General features: G+C 38.5%; 2 protein-coding genes and 1 non-coding gene across 3 annotated transcripts; all 3 read left to right on the forward strand.

The window, feature by feature from the left end:
* The first annotated feature begins 1,755 nt into the window (after positions 1 to 1,755).
* LOC122200059 (olfactory receptor 4C16-like) lies at positions 1,756 to 2,688 on the forward strand. Its single transcript, XM_042905479.1, has one exon. It carries the CDS (start codon positions 1,756 to 1,758, stop codon positions 2,686 to 2,688), a length of 933 nt encoding a protein of 310 aa, XP_042761413.1.
* Positions 2,689 to 5,026: 2,338 nt separating this feature from the next.
* LOC122201549 lies at positions 5,027 to 5,167 on the forward strand. Its single transcript, XR_006194245.1, has one exon. It is a non-coding gene; the product is annotated as a small nucleolar RNA SNORA18 (small nucleolar RNA).
* Positions 5,168 to 17,696: 12,529 nt separating this feature from the next.
* On the forward strand, positions 17,697 to 18,623 carry LOC122200818 (olfactory receptor 4P4-like). Its single transcript, XM_042906580.1, has one exon. The coding sequence runs from the start codon at positions 17,697 to 17,699 to the stop codon at positions 18,621 to 18,623; it is 927 nt and encodes a 308-aa protein (XP_042762514.1).
* The last annotated feature ends 906 nt before the right edge of the window (positions 18,624 to 19,529 follow it).

Consider the following 19,529-nt stretch of genomic DNA (forward strand, 5'->3'; position numbering starts at 1 on the left):
AAACCATATGCATTTATAATTCTTTCTAATTTTTTTTTATTGAGAGAGAGAGAGCGAGAGCGAGAGAGAGAGAGAGAGAACGAGAGCATGCAAGTGGAGGAGGGGCAGAGGAGAGAGAGAGAATCTTCATACTCATTGAGGAGTTTGTCACAGTGATCGATCCCTGGACTCTAGGATCATGACTTGAGCAGAAATCAAGAGTCAGATGCTTAACCAACTGAGCCATCCAGGTGCCCCTCTGATTCTTAATTTATCTTAAAAATACATGTCCACGTGTGTATATAAAGGAAATTTTCTATTTAGCCCATCTGTGCTTTGGAAGCTCACAACTTTCAAGACAGAGTATTGAAGGTATGGATGAGTTTGAGGAGGAACACAATGGGATAAATAGGTCTTCCAAATTATATTTATATACATCACATTTAAGTTTATATTTTTACTTGCATGTAGTGTCCCTTTCAAAAGTATCTTGACAGGAAAGAGCTAAAGAAAAGATTTTGTTCTTGGAAGTGAGGCCAATGGTAATCTTTTTTTTTTTTTTTTTCCAGATTTGAAAAAAGAAATCTTCATTTCAACAGAATGAAATTTCAAAGCTGAATGATCATTGACTTTTCCAGGACAGAAAACAAATTGAATGAAGTCAGTTATTATTTATTTACTATTTCTCTTGTCTATATCTCTCTCCCTCTTCAGAGTCTGCACTCTGTTAAAAAGACATCAGATTTTCAGTACCTGGATAGTACAGACTCTACTGGGGTTTACAGTCATGATCTGGTCCTACATGAACTGCCTGGTGACATCTTTCCAAAAGATCTCAGAATCCAAAGTGCTTAAGCTAAATTTGGATTATTGTAAACATGAACTATTGGGGAATAATACCCCCTTTCATTTATATGTAACCTCGGGGACTTGGGGTACTCTAACAGATGCTTTTCAGAAGTGGGAGGGAGGGGAGGAAATAGAAATGCAGATATTTAAGTGATTATTTACTATCAAAGACCATTTTATCACTTGTCTGCATTAGTGTGTGCAAAATACTAAATATTGTAAGGGTGTTTTGTGGTAATAGCATATTATTTAGAGGCTATAAGTATTTCCTGTTCCTCTATTCAAGTTGTAATATCTGGGAGAAATTCAGTGAAGGATAACATATTACATATTTATAAAATTATACATTTATATAAATATGTATAACAAATATATGGTGATAAATAGTTGCATAAAGATGTTCTTTATGGTATGAAAGTGGGTTGTGATTTTATATTTATATTATGATTTTATATTTATAACCTCCAGCAGCAGTCAAATATATCCAAAATGCCAGGTAATACACCATCAAAACATGTGCCTGAAGATTTATTAAATACGAAAAAATAATGAAGTTAATAAAATTGACCCATGTCTTTTCACATTGTATTCATTGAATTGTACAAATTAATCAGAATCATTTAAATGCTACAAAGGATTGTATCTAAAGGATTGTATCCTTATATTCAAGCTTGTATACAAGCTTGTGTACATTTAACAAGCTTGTTTGAGACTTAAAATGACCCTATGAAATTCTCATTATAAATTGAGGAACAAAGTGTTGAAGTGACTTATAAGAAGCGACCCACCCCTAAAATATTCATGATGAAGAATATTTATTTTTCTTAAAATAGTCCATAAAATCACATGTCACACCATGAATTAATTCTTTTATTTTTTTTGTAGATCAACCACTTCCCACTCAGCCTTCTCCTCATTTGCGAAATCATGCGGCTGAATAATAATGTGACAGAGTTCATTCTCCTTGGGTTGACCCAGGATCCTGTTAGGAAGAAAATAGTGTTTGTCACTTTCTTGCTTTTCTATTTGGGGACATTGCTGGGTAACTTTCTGATCATTACTACTATCAAGACCAGCCGGGCCCTCGGGAGTCCAATGTACTTTTTCCTTTTCCACTTGTCCTTATCTGACACCTGTTTCTGTAGTTCTGTAGCCCCTAGAATGATTGTGGATGCCTTTTTGAAGAAGAGCACTATCTCTTTCAGTGAGTGCATGATACAGGTCTTCTCGTTCCATTTCTTTGGCTGCCTGGAGATCTTCATTCTTATCCTCATGGCCGCTGACCGCTATGTGGCCATCTGTAAGCCCCTGCACTACACAACCATCATGAGTCAACGAGTCTGTGCTGTGCTGGTGGCTATGGCCTGGGTGGGGTCCTGTGTACATTCTTTAGCTCAGATTTTTCTGGCCTTGAGTTTACCCTTCTGTGGTCCCAATGTGATCGATCACTATTTTTGTGACTTGCAGCCATTGTTGAGGCTCGCCTGTACAGACACTTACGTAATCAACCTACTCTTGGTGTCCAATAGCGGGGCCATTTGTACCCTGAGTTTTGTCATGCTGATGTGCTCCTATGTTAATATCTTGTATTCTCTGAGAAACCACAGTGCTGAAGGGAGGAGAAAAGCCCTCTCCACCTGTGTCTCCCACATCATTGTGGTCATCTTGTTCTTCGGTCCTTGCATATTTATATACACACGCCCTGCAACCACCTTCCCCATGGATAAGATGATAGCTGTGTTTTATACACTTGGAACACCTTTGATCAATCCTCTGATTTACACACTGAGGAATGCAGAAGTGAAAAACGCCATGAGGAAGTTATGGAAGAAGAAGTTAATCTTAGATGACAAAAGATGAGTGGGATCTTCAAAATTTTCTTCATAGTCTGGATTTGCCTAGAAGTCTACAGAGAATGTTATCTTTTTATTGTAATGTTACCATAATCAGGAGGTATGAGAATTAATTCCTTCAGGAATGAAAATACACACTGGTTAGTGTTGAGTCAGTTTCATGGATGGGAAGAGACAGCACCAGGTACAAACAACCGTGGAAAGACTCGTGCCTTAGATGTTCAGCTGTGCCTCTGCCTTCTTGACTGCCTAGTATCACTGTAATCTTGATATGGTGCTTTCCATGCCCTTCTTCATGTTGACTTCTGTTTATAGTTACACTTTTATATGCTTATAACCACAGCCTGGAAGGTTTTTTCTGTTTCAATTGGCTCTCTTAATTAAACTGTTGAATCGCATAATTTCTGATCATAGACCTTTAGCTTGTTTGTTCTTCATGACTAAGCAGAAAGCACCAGATTCAAATAATAATAAAATCTTTGTGTTTTAAGGGATAATCTATAATCTAGGGTAATATCCCTTCTATTTTGGGGGTTATACTTTGAATTCTTCTCCTATTTATCTAGATCCTTCTAGAACAGTGACAGAACACAGTGTGAATATTCACCATTCTGAAGGAATCTTTTCACCTTAGGAAGGTTCTGATTGTTGGAGTTGTACTCAGATTATTATTCTTTTTTAAAAAACTTTTTGCTTCTAAAATTGTCCCTTCTGATTTATAGAAGCATTAAGTTTGTCTTGAGTCATACAAATTATAATAATTCTTTATACTGCTAAGGTATTATGGTTGTAGCATAGGTGTCCCAAATTAAGTAGATATAGTCATGTGGTCTAGAAGTAAAGTGTACAAGCAGTTGATGGTTGAAATAGGGAATCTGAATATAATAACTGATAAAGAAAGAATGTCATAACTCAGATGAGTCTCTTTAGGCTTTGAGACAGATATAGCTACATCACAGATATGAATTATTTTAGTGAGTTTTAATATAATCCAAAATGATGGTAATTTAGAGGGACTGAGATTTTTGGGTGAAAACTGTATGCAGTAGAGAGGGATATTACCACCCGTCACTTTTGTCACCATCTGACAACATTGCACTATCGAAGTATATGATCACTAAGAATCTTTCCAATTTCAACCTGTTTTCTTATTTGTATTTTTATCCATATAGAAAATTTAACATGAGTATTATTGTTTATTTCAAACATATTTTTATTTATAAACTACTAAGTTATGTTAAGATTACCGAATTTGTATTCAATTTGTTGTACCAGGAATGTTAGAACTACTTAGCTCGAGGGGTACCTGGCTGACTCAGTCAGTAGAGCATGTGACTCTTGATATCTGACTTGCGAGTTTAAGTCCCATCCTGGGTATGGAACCTAATTAAAATGAAAAAATAAAAATAAAATAAAAAAAGAGCTTCTTGGCTTGAAAAAAAAATTATTTCTCTGTGTGGGAATGGAATTCCCTCTGTGAATTCCACAATGAACACTAGTGGCATATATACATCACTTTTATTTTTCAGATCCAGAGTTTATCCATCTCAAGCAGTTTATCATTGATCGCAGCTGCTGATTTTGCTCTTGGAAGGTTTACACATGAGTAGATTCTAGTTGGCAGAGTTTTAGTTAAAGTCCTGTTCTATTTCAAGACAAGGAAAATATGAAAAGGGGTGTATGTTGGATCCAATTTAGGTGCCTCCCCAGAGACACTCTATCCAACATGTCTTCTGGACATGCTTCTAATATGGAGCTCCTGTGGCTACCGTCACCATATCTCTTGCCAACAGAGTGTATGATCTAATTCCAATTCCGAATTTTGTAATGAAGATGGTGGAATTGCAAAGCTGACGGAGTGTGCAACCTCACCAGGATATTTTTTTAAGTCAGTGTTCTTATGGGGAAAGAGTGGGACTCTGATATCGCAAGTAGACACATTTGTGTGGGGAAAGAGTGAGAACTAGGAAGGCATAGATTATCTTTCATCCTCTTGGTTGTCACAAGCAGCCCTGTCTCCCTCGAAAGAGGAGAAACGACACTCTTCTCTAGCCTGGACACCTTGTGATGATCTCATCTGTACAAGTTGTCAAAAAATGATATTTGGTTTCCTCTGGAGCTTCCTTTTATAGTCCTCTTTGCTTCCAAACATCTAACCAGCTGCAAGTCACAGGGAAGTCCAAGCAGGAAAATCCAGTCTTGCTCTAGAAGGACATGTCATACATGAGGGCATTATATGGTCCCTATGTACATCATATGTCTCTATCGTACGTCACACGTGTGACCTATGGGAGCACTTCATGATGGGGAAATGTTATCTAAGAGTGGTGAAGCAGAAGTCTGGAGTTGAGGTCTATCCTGATGGTTTTTTTTTTTTTTTTCCTGCAGACCCACATCATTGGAGATGCCTCGTCAAATAACTATGTTGTTTGTTTTACTCACGGAATTTATTTGTTTGGTCTGTGGAAAAGAACTATAAGATGTAGCTTCTAAAAGCATAAAAGACTTACTTTTTATCTATTTATGTTTTCAATCTTAGGTATTGGCATCTGCTCAAAGTTTGTATTAGTCTTGGGTGTGCTAGTTGAGGGGTGAATACGATGGGAACTCAGTTCTTATTCAGGGGGCCCTAATGTAAACTGCGTGAAGAAATTAGATCCCAAAGTTTCCGGGTGGAAAAGTATACCATCGGGAAGTCATCAGTGCGTCCATATTCAACTGGAGACAAACTAAGTCCAACTAAAAGGGTTGCAGCTGGACATGGCAACTGAGGGTTGAGCATAGGGTATGTGCGTGTGTATGTGTGTGTGATTTTTATGTTTGTGCTTTTAGCATTCTTAGAAGCATCTTTATTACGAGTGCTCTTAAGCACCTCTCCACATGCGTTGCAGAATGGTATAACTTCCCTTCAGTGATAATACACTGTTCTCGATGCAGTTTGCCACCTAATATTGCACTGTACGTTAACTAAAATTTTACGTACAATCTATCCACTGTACTTCGGGGCATTTATCTCAGGGAAATGAAAACCTATGTTTACACAAAAACCTGTACACAGCTGTTCATAGCGACTCAAAACTGTTGTTTGTGATAACCGAACTGCAAAACCACCATAATGTGTCCCACAAGAAGAAGTTATGTTGGAATCTTCATCCCCGGTACCTCAGAGTGTTACCTTAGTTCGAAGTAGTGTGAGTGCCTGACAATTGGCGTTTTTGATTACGACGATATTAAGCTTTGATTGCTGAGACATCCATTTCAAAGGCATCCCATCTGAAATGAACACAATGCCCACCAACTACACAACGAGGTGGAGAGCCAGGCTGCCTGGCTTATGAACTCCTCCTTCGGAAAGCCCTGTGTGGCTTACAACTGACCATTTGAGTGGCCCTGTGTTTTCCTTCCCATACTTTAATCCCACTCTTATGTTTTATTTATTTTTTATTTATTTTTAGAGAGAGAAAGAGCTTGCACAAATGGAGGAGGGGGCAAAGGCAGAGGGAAAGAGAAAATCTCAAGCAGGTTCCGTGCTCAGTGCAGAGCCTATAACACTGGGTTCTACCCACAATCCTGGGATCGTGACCCGAGCAGAAATCGAGAGTTGGACGCTCAATTGACTGAGCCAACCAGGCAACCTTTTTAAATTTAATTAATTAATTAAAAAAAATTTCCACTCATGTTTTAAATTCACCAGTAGTGCACCTCCAAACCCTGGGTACTCCACTCTTGACCCCAGTAAAGGCAGAACCTCAGACTAGCAAGCTCTTTCTGTCTCTCTCTCTGTCTCTGTACCTGTGACCAAACTGTGTGGCCCCTGGTGTTGCAGGATTTTTTACCTCGGTACCCAGGATTCGTTGTCTTGCTGCCTCGAAGAATGAAAATGAGCAGCAGGCAAAAGTTTATTAGAGTATAAGATGAGAAAGGAAGAATAGTATGAACACTCTCTTTGCGGAGAGGGACATCTGAAAGTGAATGCTTGCGACTATAGGCAAGGGTCTTTGTTTTACAACTTTTCGGTCCCCCTCTCCCCCGCCCAGACCCCTGCTTCATTCTCCTTTGTTTCCTCTCAGGTCCTGCCCCTATTGTCTAGGTAACTCTAAATGTCTCCTTATCCCATTTTCATTGGCTCGTTTCCATTGTACGAGGGGTGGTCTAGGGCCATATCATTCCTTGTGGGTCTTACGTTTTTTTGTCTACTACTCATTTTTAGTTAGGTCTTTTGTCAAATTCCTGAGGGAAACCTGAGTGGGAGTTGGTGGTGTCTTACATTTTAAAGAGGAACCTTGTGCTCGAGGGAGTTGGCTGTGGTCAGAGGCTCCCAGCATTGTTCCCAAATATGTATTTTTCCCCACCCAGGGACCTCAAGTCCTATCCTTTCCCTCTCTGCCTATTTCATACTCTCTTTTCACCATCATGCAGGTATGTGATGTACCCGCTGTGACTTGTGAGCAATAGACCTTGTCTTGTCAAGGTCCCCTCATTATTGTTGCAAGTGAGAAGAGGAGCAAACCTGAAAAAGTACACAGGCCCTTATTTGAGGTCTCAGAATTGCAATTTGGGGAGTACAGATTTTGGTGGAACCAGGAAAAGTGGGGGGGGGGGAAGCAAGAGGTTTTTATGAGAAAGAAGGAGGGACTAATCACATGATTTAGATAAAAAAACAGGAGGGAAAAAAATGATGCTGAGGTGGAACAGCTTTTGATTACTATCTAATTGATGATTCTACTGATGGTATTAAACAAAACTATTCCCACCATGCTGTAGTTAATTTTCCTGTTCTCATAAACTTCTTGCCAACAGTGCTATAGTCTGAGTGACAGTTGTTTTGTTGGATTTTACGAGCAACGACATGTAAAACAATGACTGCGATGGCCCAGTTTAAGAGTTAATTAGTTAGAAAGGAAAATGGAACTTCAAAATGGAGTCTCTGGTGTCCAGAAATTTCCTAGCTGGCAGTCGGGGCGGGGGTGGGGGTGGGGGGTGACTCTCAGCTTCCAGAGGTCTCTGCGTGTGCTCCCTCTGTCCTCAAAGCCAGGAATGGTGCATTTTTTTCCGATTGTACTTTGAATCTTTTTAACTTATTCTTCCGTTGCCAGTCAGGAAAAATCCTCTGTTTGTAAAGAACTTGAGGGATTAGATAAGATCCAAACATATAACTAAAAGTCAACTTATCAATAACCTTAATTACATTTTTGAAATCCCTTTTGACATGTAATTCAACATTTAACATTTAACCTGTGCCATATCACCACATTTATAATCCCAGGGGATAGGGCAGGAGATCCTGAGGGGCATTTTGGAATTATGTCTGTCACAGTGGTGAAGGAGTTTTGAAAAAATTACAGCTTTAACCCAAGAGTCAGAGAATGTATAACTCAATATCTCCAAGCTGGGGATGGTGTTCCCGTATCTATTAAATATGCCACCTTTACACCCTCCTCCAAATGTTATCCCTGAGAAAAATGTGACATCTTCTTAGGTGTGGAATAGTCTTGGAGAAAAATATAAGTAACATTTTATATCAATTTAATCATTGAATCCCACTAAGTATATGATCTTCATCAAATATCTTACACAGTCAATTCAGCTATAGCAAGCTGGCTGCATGCATGAACATGTCAACACCATGGACAAGTGCTGGAAGCAGGAACTGAAATTTCATTATCACAGAGTTTTGCTCATTGAGCTATTTGTCTTGTTTCATCCTTAAATGTCAATGCCTTCACTCTAAAGATTGTGATCTGAATGCTTTGTCCCATAGATATTTCCAAGTTTCTTCCGAAATTGCATCAGAAAGTTTCTAATAATAATAATAATGAATAAATAAATGATTATAATAATAACAGTGAATACATGTTACTTAAGTATGGTAAAATAATTGTACTTATAGGTGAAGAACCTAAATTCCAGCGAGATAAGCGTCTTACCCAAAATCATAGCCGGTCAAAGACACACCTGGGATTCAAATTCAGACCCTCAGACTTCAATGTCTGAAATGTAAACATGAAATCATCCCGGACATCTGATAAATGCATCTCACATAAAGTGGCCTCTTCTTCTAAATACTTAAGATGCATATCTGACTAAGGGCACCTGGGTGGCTCAGTTGGTTGAGCATCCGACTTCGGCTCAGGTCATGATCTCACGGAGTTCAAGCCCCACATTGGGCTCTGTGCTGATGGCTCAGAACCCATAGCCTACTTCGGATCCTGTGTCTCCCTCTATCTCTGCCCCTCCCCCACTCATGCATTGTCTCTCTCTCTCTCAAAAATAAAAATTAAAACAAAATTTGCAGAAAAGATGCATATACGATTGGGTTTTCACATTGTTACTACGGTGCATCCTTCAGCCATCTTCCTGTTACCATTTCCATGCACAAATGCATGTGGACACATAAGGATAACTGTTCCTCCTTGCAATGTTTCTATCAAAAGCACAACAATTAAATTGTTTAGGTAGTGAAACACCATTATAAGAGTAGTGCAATAAATTAAAAACAAATCCTTGAAATTTTGTTACTTTGCCATCATCAAATAATCAAACACTATATAGATATAAACATTATCTTATTTATTTTGTTGGTGCAATTGAGGCTCCACGATGAGGGGGCGGTACTAGTTGGGGAAACAAAGTATTCCCAACTACACAATTGAAAATTTAAGTGTAATTTTGAACTTTGCAGGATACTATTTTATTATTTTAATAAAAATCGAGAAATATTAAATAAGTACTTGGTCTGTGTAAAGTGTGGTAGTACTGTTCACGGCCATTGTAGGGTTAGTAAAACATCTTAGCCAAGGTCAAATTCTACTATGCTAGTTACTGGCTGCCTGGCCTTTTCAGTGATCTCTTGTGGCTTTGTGGAAACATTAATAATATCATCCCATAGGGTCATTACGTGCATTAAATTTTAAAAATCCCTTTTAAGCCCTTAGCACAATTACTAGCATATTGTAATGACTGTTATCAATTATTGCTATTATACTTCATCATTAAAATTTAAATTATTAAGTACAATATGGGAAAGAATAGACTCTATTTTCATTGAGTTAATAGTCTGCTGAAAAGATGAGAGAAGAACACCAATATTTAAAGGATATGCACAAAACCCCAAAACAAAATAAAAAAACCTCAGACTACCCATGAAAAGGGAATCAAATGATCTCGTGAAATGAGGTATTGGGAGTTTTATGGGATGACTTGGGGGATGGAATTAGATGGAGGAAAGGTGATACAATGAGGATAAGTTTTGTGGGAATGGGGATATTTATGTTTGACTGTAATCATTTTAAGGGAACGCTGACTACCTTCAGTATTGATTTTTATTTATTTTTAATTTTTTTAAATGAAATTTATTGTCAAATTGGTTTCCATACAACACCCAGTGCTCATCCCAACAGGTGCCCTCCTCAAGGTCCATCACCCACTTTCCCCTCCCTCCCACCCCCCATCAATCCTCAGTTTATTCTCAGGTTTTAAGAGTCTCTTATGGTTTGGTTCTCTCCCTCTCTAACTTTTTTTCCCCCCTTCCCCTCCCCCATGGTCTTCTGTTAAGTTTCTCAGGATCCACATAAGATTGAAAACATATGGTATCTGTCTTTCTCTGTATGACTTATTTCACTTAGCATAACACTCTCCAGTTCCATCCACGTTGCTACAAAAGGCCATATTTCTTTCTTTCTCATTGTCAAGTAGTATTCCATTGTGTACATAAACCACAATTTCTTTATCCCTTCAGTATTAATAAATAATTGGCCTTCATAAAAGAAACAGTGGAAGACCCTCAATAAATATAATGAATGCATTAGGGTTTATTTCTTGCATAGAAATAATAAGGCTACTCTAAAAACTTTTAGGTCACCCACCATAAAAGCTACGTTTGATGTTTAGCGTCATATATTTGAGGAAATCTAAAAGACATCTATTATAGAAAGCACCTTGGAAAAGCCAAAGCAATAGCAGATTAAAATCACCAGAGTTTATTTTTAGCAGTCTTGTCCAAGAATTCCCATAAGGACTGCCATTGACACTGCACCGACGTCCCTCCAGTGCCTTTAAATGCTGTTCCTGATTCTTCCCCTGCAGCTTCTCCAAGAGTCTCCAAGCCAAGTGCATCTAGGGAAGTAGACCTTGCTGCTCATTACCGCATGGAAGGGCAAAACGACAAGACAGAAAGGCCCCGATGCATTTGGAATTTTCCTTCCAGTTTTGGGATATAATTCTCATTCTTGTTCTGACATACAGTTAGTTTTTAAGATGTATATTCATTTTATTTTTAATTTTTTTTAACATTTATTTATTACTGAGAGAAAGAGAGAGAGAGACAGAGCACAAGCAGGGGAGGTACAGAGAGAGGGGGAGACACAGAATCTGAAACAAGCTCCAGGCTCTGCGTTGTCAGCACAGAGTCCGACGCGGGGCTCGAACACACGAATCCTGAGATCACGACCTGAGCCGAAGTCCGGCGCTTAACAGATAGAGCCACCCAGCGATCCCTAAGATGTATTTTTATTTTAAATGTAATTTGAAAACTACCTACAAAGCATGAGACTTTTTTCTCATTGCTTTTTTTGTTCCTGAGATCTACTTATTCTTTGGATTTAAAAGAGATTTTTTTTCATCTGCTGTCATGAGTTCAAGAAGACAAGGATATGTCCCTTTAAATATTAATTGGAATTGGCTGATACTAAATATGTGAGTTCTCTTTTTTTCTGTTTCCATATTTTCTTTTTTCTTCCCTTTTCTACTTTTGCATGCCTGAGAACTCTGTCATTTCTCTGAACAGCTCTAGGGTCATCTATCATAATCTGCTTGTTTTCTAAGGTAGTTATAATTTTTTTTTTTGCATGAATAGTATTCCAAAATATCTTCCTGGTAAGGATTTATTTTATAACCTTTTAGGCTCCTACTTTATGTAACAATTTTTCATTTTAATAGTTTACAAAACAATTTTAAAAGGTCTGTTCTAACAGAAAATGAAAACTAGGAAGGCTATTTTGAAATCCTGGTTTCAAACTTGAAACTGTTAAGCTGCCAGGTCAGGGGGATAAGAGAAATGGTGGAATGCTGTGTGCTCTACTTTGGATAGAAAAGCAATGATAAAAAACCATAAAAGTTTGGAATCAAATAATTGGATCAGTTAAAAAAAGAGAATAAATATAGTAAGAAAATGATGGAAAACTAGTGGACAATTTTGATAAACTGGTAAATGAGCTAGTAAAGCACTAAAAAATTAGTTCTTTGCAGCTGGAAGAATCCATGCAAATTACTATTCCTTATTTTCATAAGAGGAAATACATACCCAAAGAATTTGAGGAACTTGTTCCTAAATCACATAAGCAGGGAGTGGCAGATCAAGACAAGAACCTCCAGTTTTTGCCCTACTGTGCCACAGGTCTGTAATACTGAGCAATAATCCCTGATATTTGAAATGAATAGGGGTGGTATGGAAGAAAATTTCAGTGATCACACTTAGGGAAGTTCCAATTATTAAACTGATGAATGTTTCTGTAACAAAGATAGATCATACATATATTATTAAAATTAAAAAAAAATTAACATTTATTCATTTTGAGAGTGAGAGAGACAGAGCATGAGCAGGGGAGGTTAAGAGAGAGAAGGAGACACAGAATCTGAAGCAGGCTCCAGGCTCTGAGCTGTCAGCACAGCGCTCGAGGCGGGGCTCGAACCCACAAACCAGCGAGATCATGACCTGAGCCGAAGTCAGATGTTCAACTGACTGAGCCACCCAGGTGCCCCTAGTATTAAAATTAAAAAAAAATGCAGAAAAATACTAAATGACCTAAGTAAAATAGAGGGATAAAAGAATTATTTTCTTGAAGTGTTTGATTCACTTATTCTAAATAATAAGAGATTATCTTTTGTAGGATATTGAACGTCTTCATGAATAAATTTTTACTTTGATTTCCGTGCTCCTATCTGTGAAATGGGAAATCATATTAAGCTACTCCAAGTCTTGGTCATTCGTTTGGGATTTTCAGTAAAGGTTAGTTGTCAAAACTTCTGTAGAAATCTGTATTCAGTGGCATGTTAAACTCATTGAGGAAAAATTGTTCCCAGAGCTCCCCTTGTCTTACGAATGGTGAAGCATTTATAGAATATTAGTCCTTTTAAAATGAATAATAAGTTAATATGTAGTTAATTCTTACAATATTAGATGCACATATCTGTACCTAAAGGTTTTATATGACTGTATTATTTCGATTCTCCCCAAAATCTAATGTGGTGGGTACTATTATTATCATTGTTTTACAGATGAAGAAAACAAGGCTTAGTGCGTGTGTAACTTGCCTAAGACCATTCAGGTTTAGTGGACCGTATGACGGAACGTATTCAGCCTAATTCAAGCACTTTCTCCCTCTATAAGCTGTCTCTCTTGCAAATACAATTGCCAATTTTATTTTAGGAACTAGGCAGTCAGTCTTGTATCCTAAGAAATATTTTCTGTGAGACTAAGGGCACCAAGATGATCCTGGCAATCAGGGGTTGAGTGTTTTTTTATTCCCCTTTTTAGAGGTTGGGGTAAGGTGGAGTGAACATCAGTGTCCTGACTGCCCTTTTTAGGATGTTGTCTGGTGTAGATTTTCTTAATGAACTTGTTGCACCAGAGGCGAAGATTTCAGGTAAGCAGAAATTTTCAATATTGTGGCATTTCTATTGAGTACACACCTATTGAAGGCTGTTAACCTTTTGTGCGGTAAATCCTGATTATTCGGCAATCTCTGTTGCAGACTTACTGTCTCCTTTTGTTAAAACCAAAATAAAAGCTGGTGTTCGTGCAACAAAACAAGGAGCCATGAGAAAAGAGCAAACTATGAACTTGAATCTTCAATGGTAACAGCGATAGAGTTAGCAAATCGTCTTGAAATGTCTTTAAATTTTATCAGGATTATAACAGTATAAGTAGATGTTCTAATGCTGAGATAAAGACAAAATCCAGATATAGGTGTAAAAGCGATGCAGCTATTAGTGTGAATGTAGGTGCAGTTGTAGATGTGTTTCCTGTTTCCTTATATCAAATATCTCCTCATGGAGGAGTATGGAAGTTGGGTACCTATGTATCTATCTAGTTATATTTACATTTTTTTATGACAATTAATGCGTAAAATGCTTGAGGAGGAGTGTTTATGTCTACACTTGCTAAAGTCATTGAGGAAACAATGCAGTAATAAGTGATGAGTCATAAATTTACTGAATTCTGGTAAAGGTTTAATTTTTGTTTAATTTCATTCATTACGTATTGTGTTCTTCTTAAACCATATTATACAATGATGAGTTTTTTAAAATATTCATTTATTTTTTTAGGGATTGTGCAAGTTGGGGAGGGTCAGACAGAGGGGGGCAGAGGTTCTGAAGTAGGCTCTGCCCTGCCCGGATGACATCAGGGAGTCTGATGAACCGGGAGATCATGACCTGAGCTGAAGTCAGACGCTCAACCAACTGAGCCACAAAGGTGCCCGTAAAATGATGCGTTTTAAAATTAACTTAAATTACAGAAGTAATAATGAAATATCATCTCGTTAATAAAGAAATTAAAACATTGTATAATACTGAAATCCCCTTTGGCCATCACCCCCTTATTTCTGAAAAGTAAATCTTTCCTTCCACACTTTTTCCTATTAATTTATAAGCACTCCCCCTCCTCCCCCTTCCTCCTCCTCCCGCTCCTCCTCCTCCCCCCTCCTTCTCCTTCCCCCCTTCTTTTCCCCCTCCTCCTCCTCCTCCTTCTTCTTAACATGCATGTTATCATACTGTGATTATTTTTGTGCACCTGATTATGTTTTCCACTCAAAAATATATCTTAGTGATTTGTATCATGGTAGATGTCTCCTAGGGATCAAAATTTAAGCTCGTCTAGTTCTCCCTAACAAGAAGATACTACCCCTTATTTCCATTCTATTACCAGGTTTTAGATCACATCTATTTTCCAAATTTAAATGTCTGCAAAGAATGCCCTTTTATATGCTTTCTGGGGGAGTTTTGCTGGGTCCTTCATCAAAATTTTACATGGACAGCCTTTTGAATTTTATCTTTTATGAAGTTGATGAGTGGGAATATAGTATCTTATTCTTGCTTAATCTGTATTTTCCTGATTCTAATGAGGTTGAATATTTTTATATACACTTTTGGCCAGCAGTAATTTCCTTTCTGTGTATTGCCTTGTCAAACATTTTGCTCTTTTAGAGAAAAATAGAGAAAATTGGCCTACTTATCTTTATATGATTGATTTGCAAAATTTATATTTACTCCCATTTGCCACTTTTAAAAATATTTGGTTTATAAGAAGTTTTGTCATATAGAAATTTTAAATAGATTTTATTTTTTAAATAAGTTTTCTTTTTGTGCTTTGCTTAAAAACTGTTCCTACATAAGCTATAAATCCATTCTAATTATTTCTCAAATATTTTTCCTAGTTTTGTTTGATACATTTGTATCTTTCAACCACATGGGTTATAGTTTTTTGTGCCTTGTGAAATACATATTTTTTTTTCAGAGGGAGAGTCAACGTCCTAACATCAGTTACTAAGATTCACATCATTTTGAATTCTCTGGAGTTCATATCAATTTGAAATTTCAACTTAAATATAGATTAAATTCCAGTATATATGTGTTCATTTATTGACTGTCTTCAAGTCCAGCAATATGTCTCTACCTACAACTTTTTAATGCCATAGTTTTATAATATACGTCAATTCTGAAAAGTATGTCTATTCTTTTTGCTCTTTTTTTTTAAATTTTTTTTTAACGTTTATTTATTTTTGAGACAGAGACAGAGATGGAGCATGAACGGGGGAGGGGCAGAGAGAGAGGGAGACACAGAATCGGAAGCAGGCTCCAGGCTCTGAGCCATCAGCCCAGAGCCCGACGCGGGGCTCGAACTCACGGACCACGAGATCATGACCTGAGCTGAAGTCGGACGCTTAACCGACTGAGCCACCCAGGCGCCCCATCTTTTTGCTCTTTTTAAAAAGTTAACGTACTTACTCTGGATGTTAACTCTTTCTGAATTTTGAAATCAGTTTTTCATGAAAAATTTTGTCAGAACTTTTGTTCCCCTTATTGAGTGTATTGATTAATTTGGGAAGAATTGACATCTTTCCTATATTGATCTTCCCTAACCATAAACATGGTATAATCTTTTAACTTGTTTCAATCCTTTTATATCTTTTAATACCATTATGTACTCAATAAGGAAATTCTCTACCTAAAAATGTTTTTTCATGCTTATTATTTACTTTTGAGAGACAGAGTGTGAGCAGAGGAGGGGCAGAGAGAGAGGGAGACACAGAATCCGAAGCAAAGGCTCCAGGCTCTGAGCTGTCAGCGCAGAGCCACACGTGGGGCTCGAACCCACTAACAGCGAGATCATGACCTGAGCCAAAATCGGAAACTTAACCGACTGAGTCACTCAGGCACGCCAGAAATTCTTTTTTTCAAGAAAGAATAGATAGTTTACAGATAAAATAATCGTTCACCGCTTATTTTAAACCAATCACACCATAGCCCAGAAACACACGGTTTTGCTTGTGTGGTGGTGATATTTCCAGATATTTTTGCAAGAAATTGGACCATAGGGTGTTAATTTGGGGTTCATGAGTGGAATTCAATCCGAATGTCCACAAACTCCCTAAAATCCTATTACAAATCTCTTTGTGGGGTGTTTGTGTGGCTCAGTCAATTAAAAACCTGACTCTTTATTTCAGTTCAGGTCATGACCTCCTGGTTGTGAGATCGAGCTTTGCATCAAGCTCCATGCTCAGCATGGAACCTGCCTTGGATTTTTTTGTCTCCTTTTCCAAACTCTTCTCCCCCTCCTCAAAAAAAAAAAAAAAATCTCTTTTTATGCCAAATGTACATTTTTCTAAAGTAATCTCATAAGAACTCACAGAAAGTAAAAGGCATTGCTCCATGACCATTATAACCCTTCATAAACAGGCTGACACCTTTTATCAGGGTGGAGGTGTAGGTTTTGTAAAAGTGAGCACTGAGTGTAGCAGTTTTGTGATACATTTTAGATAAAGTTGCCAAAAGGAAGTAAGAGTTAGCATAACACTTTGCACGGGAGCAACATGTCCTTTTTAACTAACATATTTCAGGACTGGGGCCTGTGAGCCTGTGAAGGAAAGAAAGCGGTTCAATTCAAAGAGATACAAAGTAGTAGAACAGATCTAGTGGAAAAGAATCTCTGGATGCAATTTGCCCCTCCAAGGCAACTGTCCTACTGGGAAGCCCCAGAAAGCGTGAAACAGTGAAACAAAAACAGTGAGAACTCCTGGGTTAGACTGGAGAGTAAACTGGGAAATGAGGTCAATTTCAGGAAGCCAGAAATATACCAGAACCCCATGCAATGGAGCAATCCTTTTCCCCAAAGATCTCATCGTGGCTCTTTCCCTCACTCCGTTTTTACAAAAGTTCATGGAAAGGTTCTAAAGGCACTTTCTGAAATTGTCACCTAGAGGTCTGATATTTAAAATTATGAGCTCATCGATGTCTAATGATGTTCCTGAACTTTAAGGATTTAGCACAGAGTTAGTCACCGGGAAGGGCTGAGAATGACAGGACCACCCTTGAAGAACAGATAACCTCAGTGCCGTTTTTATACACACCGGAGATTCAAAAATCACTCTTGAAAATATAATGCAGAAATTGCATCTCAAAATTTGACCTAAAAAGGAACATTCATCTTGTCCTCATTCATCTTGTTGCTCATAGTAAGTGTGAAACGTTGGGAATTATTATAATTTCAATTAGTTATCTGTGCTATTATTGTTAGTATATGTCTACTCTAATGAACTGTATCCACTTGTGGATAGAGATTGCATGTACTTTATACACTGCTCGACCCTTAGCACTAATTAGAGTGTATCATCATAAATAATCTGTACATATTTATTGAATAAATGGATGACTTTTAAAATAAACCAGTAATTTTAAAAAGTTGGATGTTTCACGTATGTTAACTTTCCCCTCTAAATGATAAAACCCACAGGAGCAATGGGACATGAAAACATCACAGAATTTATCCTCCTGGGACTTTTCAGTGATGAGGATGCAAAGATTGCCTGCTTTGTGCTGTTCTCGCTTTGCTATATTGCAATTCTCTCCGGAAACCTGCTCGTTCTTCTCACCATCAGGGGCAGCCGCCTCAGTGAACAGCCCATGTACTTTTTCCTGAGCTACCTGTCTTTCATGGATGTCTGCTTCACCTCCACAGTGGCCCCCAAACTGATCACAGATCTGCTGGCCCAGCGGAAGACTATATCTTACAACAGCTGCATGGCCCAGATGTTTTATGCCCACTTCTTTGGTGCCACTGAGATCTTCATCTTGGTGGCCATGGCCTATGACCGTTATGCAGCCATCTGCAGACCCCTTCACTACATGGTCATCATGAGCAGACCGGTGTGCTATATCATTGTGATGGCCTCAATTATTGGAGCATTCATCCATTCAATCCTTCACGTATTGATTATTGTCGAACTTCCCTTCTGTGGCCCCAATCGGATAGACCACTATTTCTGTGATGTTTTCCCCTTGCTGAAGCTGGCTTGCATGGACACTAGCCTGTTGGTTATTGTGATCATTACCACCACAGGAGTGATGTCCATTTTGACCTTTGTTGCCTTGGTAATTTCTTACCTCATCATCCTGTCCACCCTGAGGACCCGCTCATCCCAGGGCCGCCGCAAAGCCCTCTCTACCTGCAGCTCTCACATCACTGTCGTGTTCCTGTTCTTCCTGCCCCTCATCTTCACGTATGTCCCTGTGGCCGATTCTGTCAGTAACGACAAAGTTTTTGCCCTGTTTTACACCATGATTGCTCCCATGTTCAACCCTCTCATCTACACGCTGAGAAACACAGACATGAAGAACGCCATGAGGAAAGTGTGGTGTTGGCGCAAACGTTCTGAAGGGAAATGAAGTCTCTGGTGTTCAAACCCTTTCCTGGATCTTTCTATCTACAGAATCCTCATGCCAACAAATACAACAGGTGCAGTGAGGTGCTGTGCTGTCCTCCAATGTTGCAAGACTTGGGGCACCTGGATGCCTCAGTCAGTGGAGTATCCAACTCCAGCTCAGGTCATGATCTCACGCTTTGTGAGTTTGAGCCCCGGAGCCTCTGTGCCGCACCCCCCCCCCAACCCCCAGCCTCTCCACAGCTTTCTGTCTCTTTTGCAAAAATAGATAAACTTTAAAAAAAATGTTGCAAGACTTGAAGAGAGAGGCCCCTCAGCCACCCTCTTTCTCTTACTTTCTTTTTCCGAACTCGTATAAGGGGAATGGATCCCATGACCTCCAAGTCCCTTCTAGCTTTGACATTCTGGAACTTATGTCTGGCATTCTGGAACATTATAGGTCTGTCCTTCATGGTCCCAGTCATTGTGGGCATTATAGTAGTTTTTTAGGGCACACTGTAAGGTCTGGATGGTTTGACAGTTATGTCCTGCTTTGGGAAACAGAATGTTGACTGAGACACCTCACAGAAAGAGGGAGAGAGAGAGACAGACAGACAGACAGAGAGGGGTCCTAAGCACTCCATTTTTTGGAGGTACCTATTACAATAAAGAAATAAAGCAACTCACCACATTTGCAAGTGTTATGGTATATTTTAACTCTTTACATACACAAATAATGTAACACATGTCATTATGCAATTCACACTGTACTTATGGAAGTTATTGTAATTAACTCTTAGTACCTTATTGATGGTGTATTCCAGGAATTAGAACTTTCAAATTAGATCATGGATATCACTCTGCGCTCCTTTAAATGTAATTCCATGACGTATTTTCCACCTCATCTTGAAATCCTTCACGAGGGGCGCCT

The sequence above is a fragment of the Panthera leo genome, chromosome D1 (assembly GCF_018350215.1).
Source record: "Panthera leo isolate Ple1 chromosome D1, P.leo_Ple1_pat1.1, whole genome shotgun sequence".
In the NCBI taxonomy this organism is placed as follows: Eukaryota; Metazoa; Chordata; class Mammalia; order Carnivora; family Felidae; genus Panthera; species Panthera leo.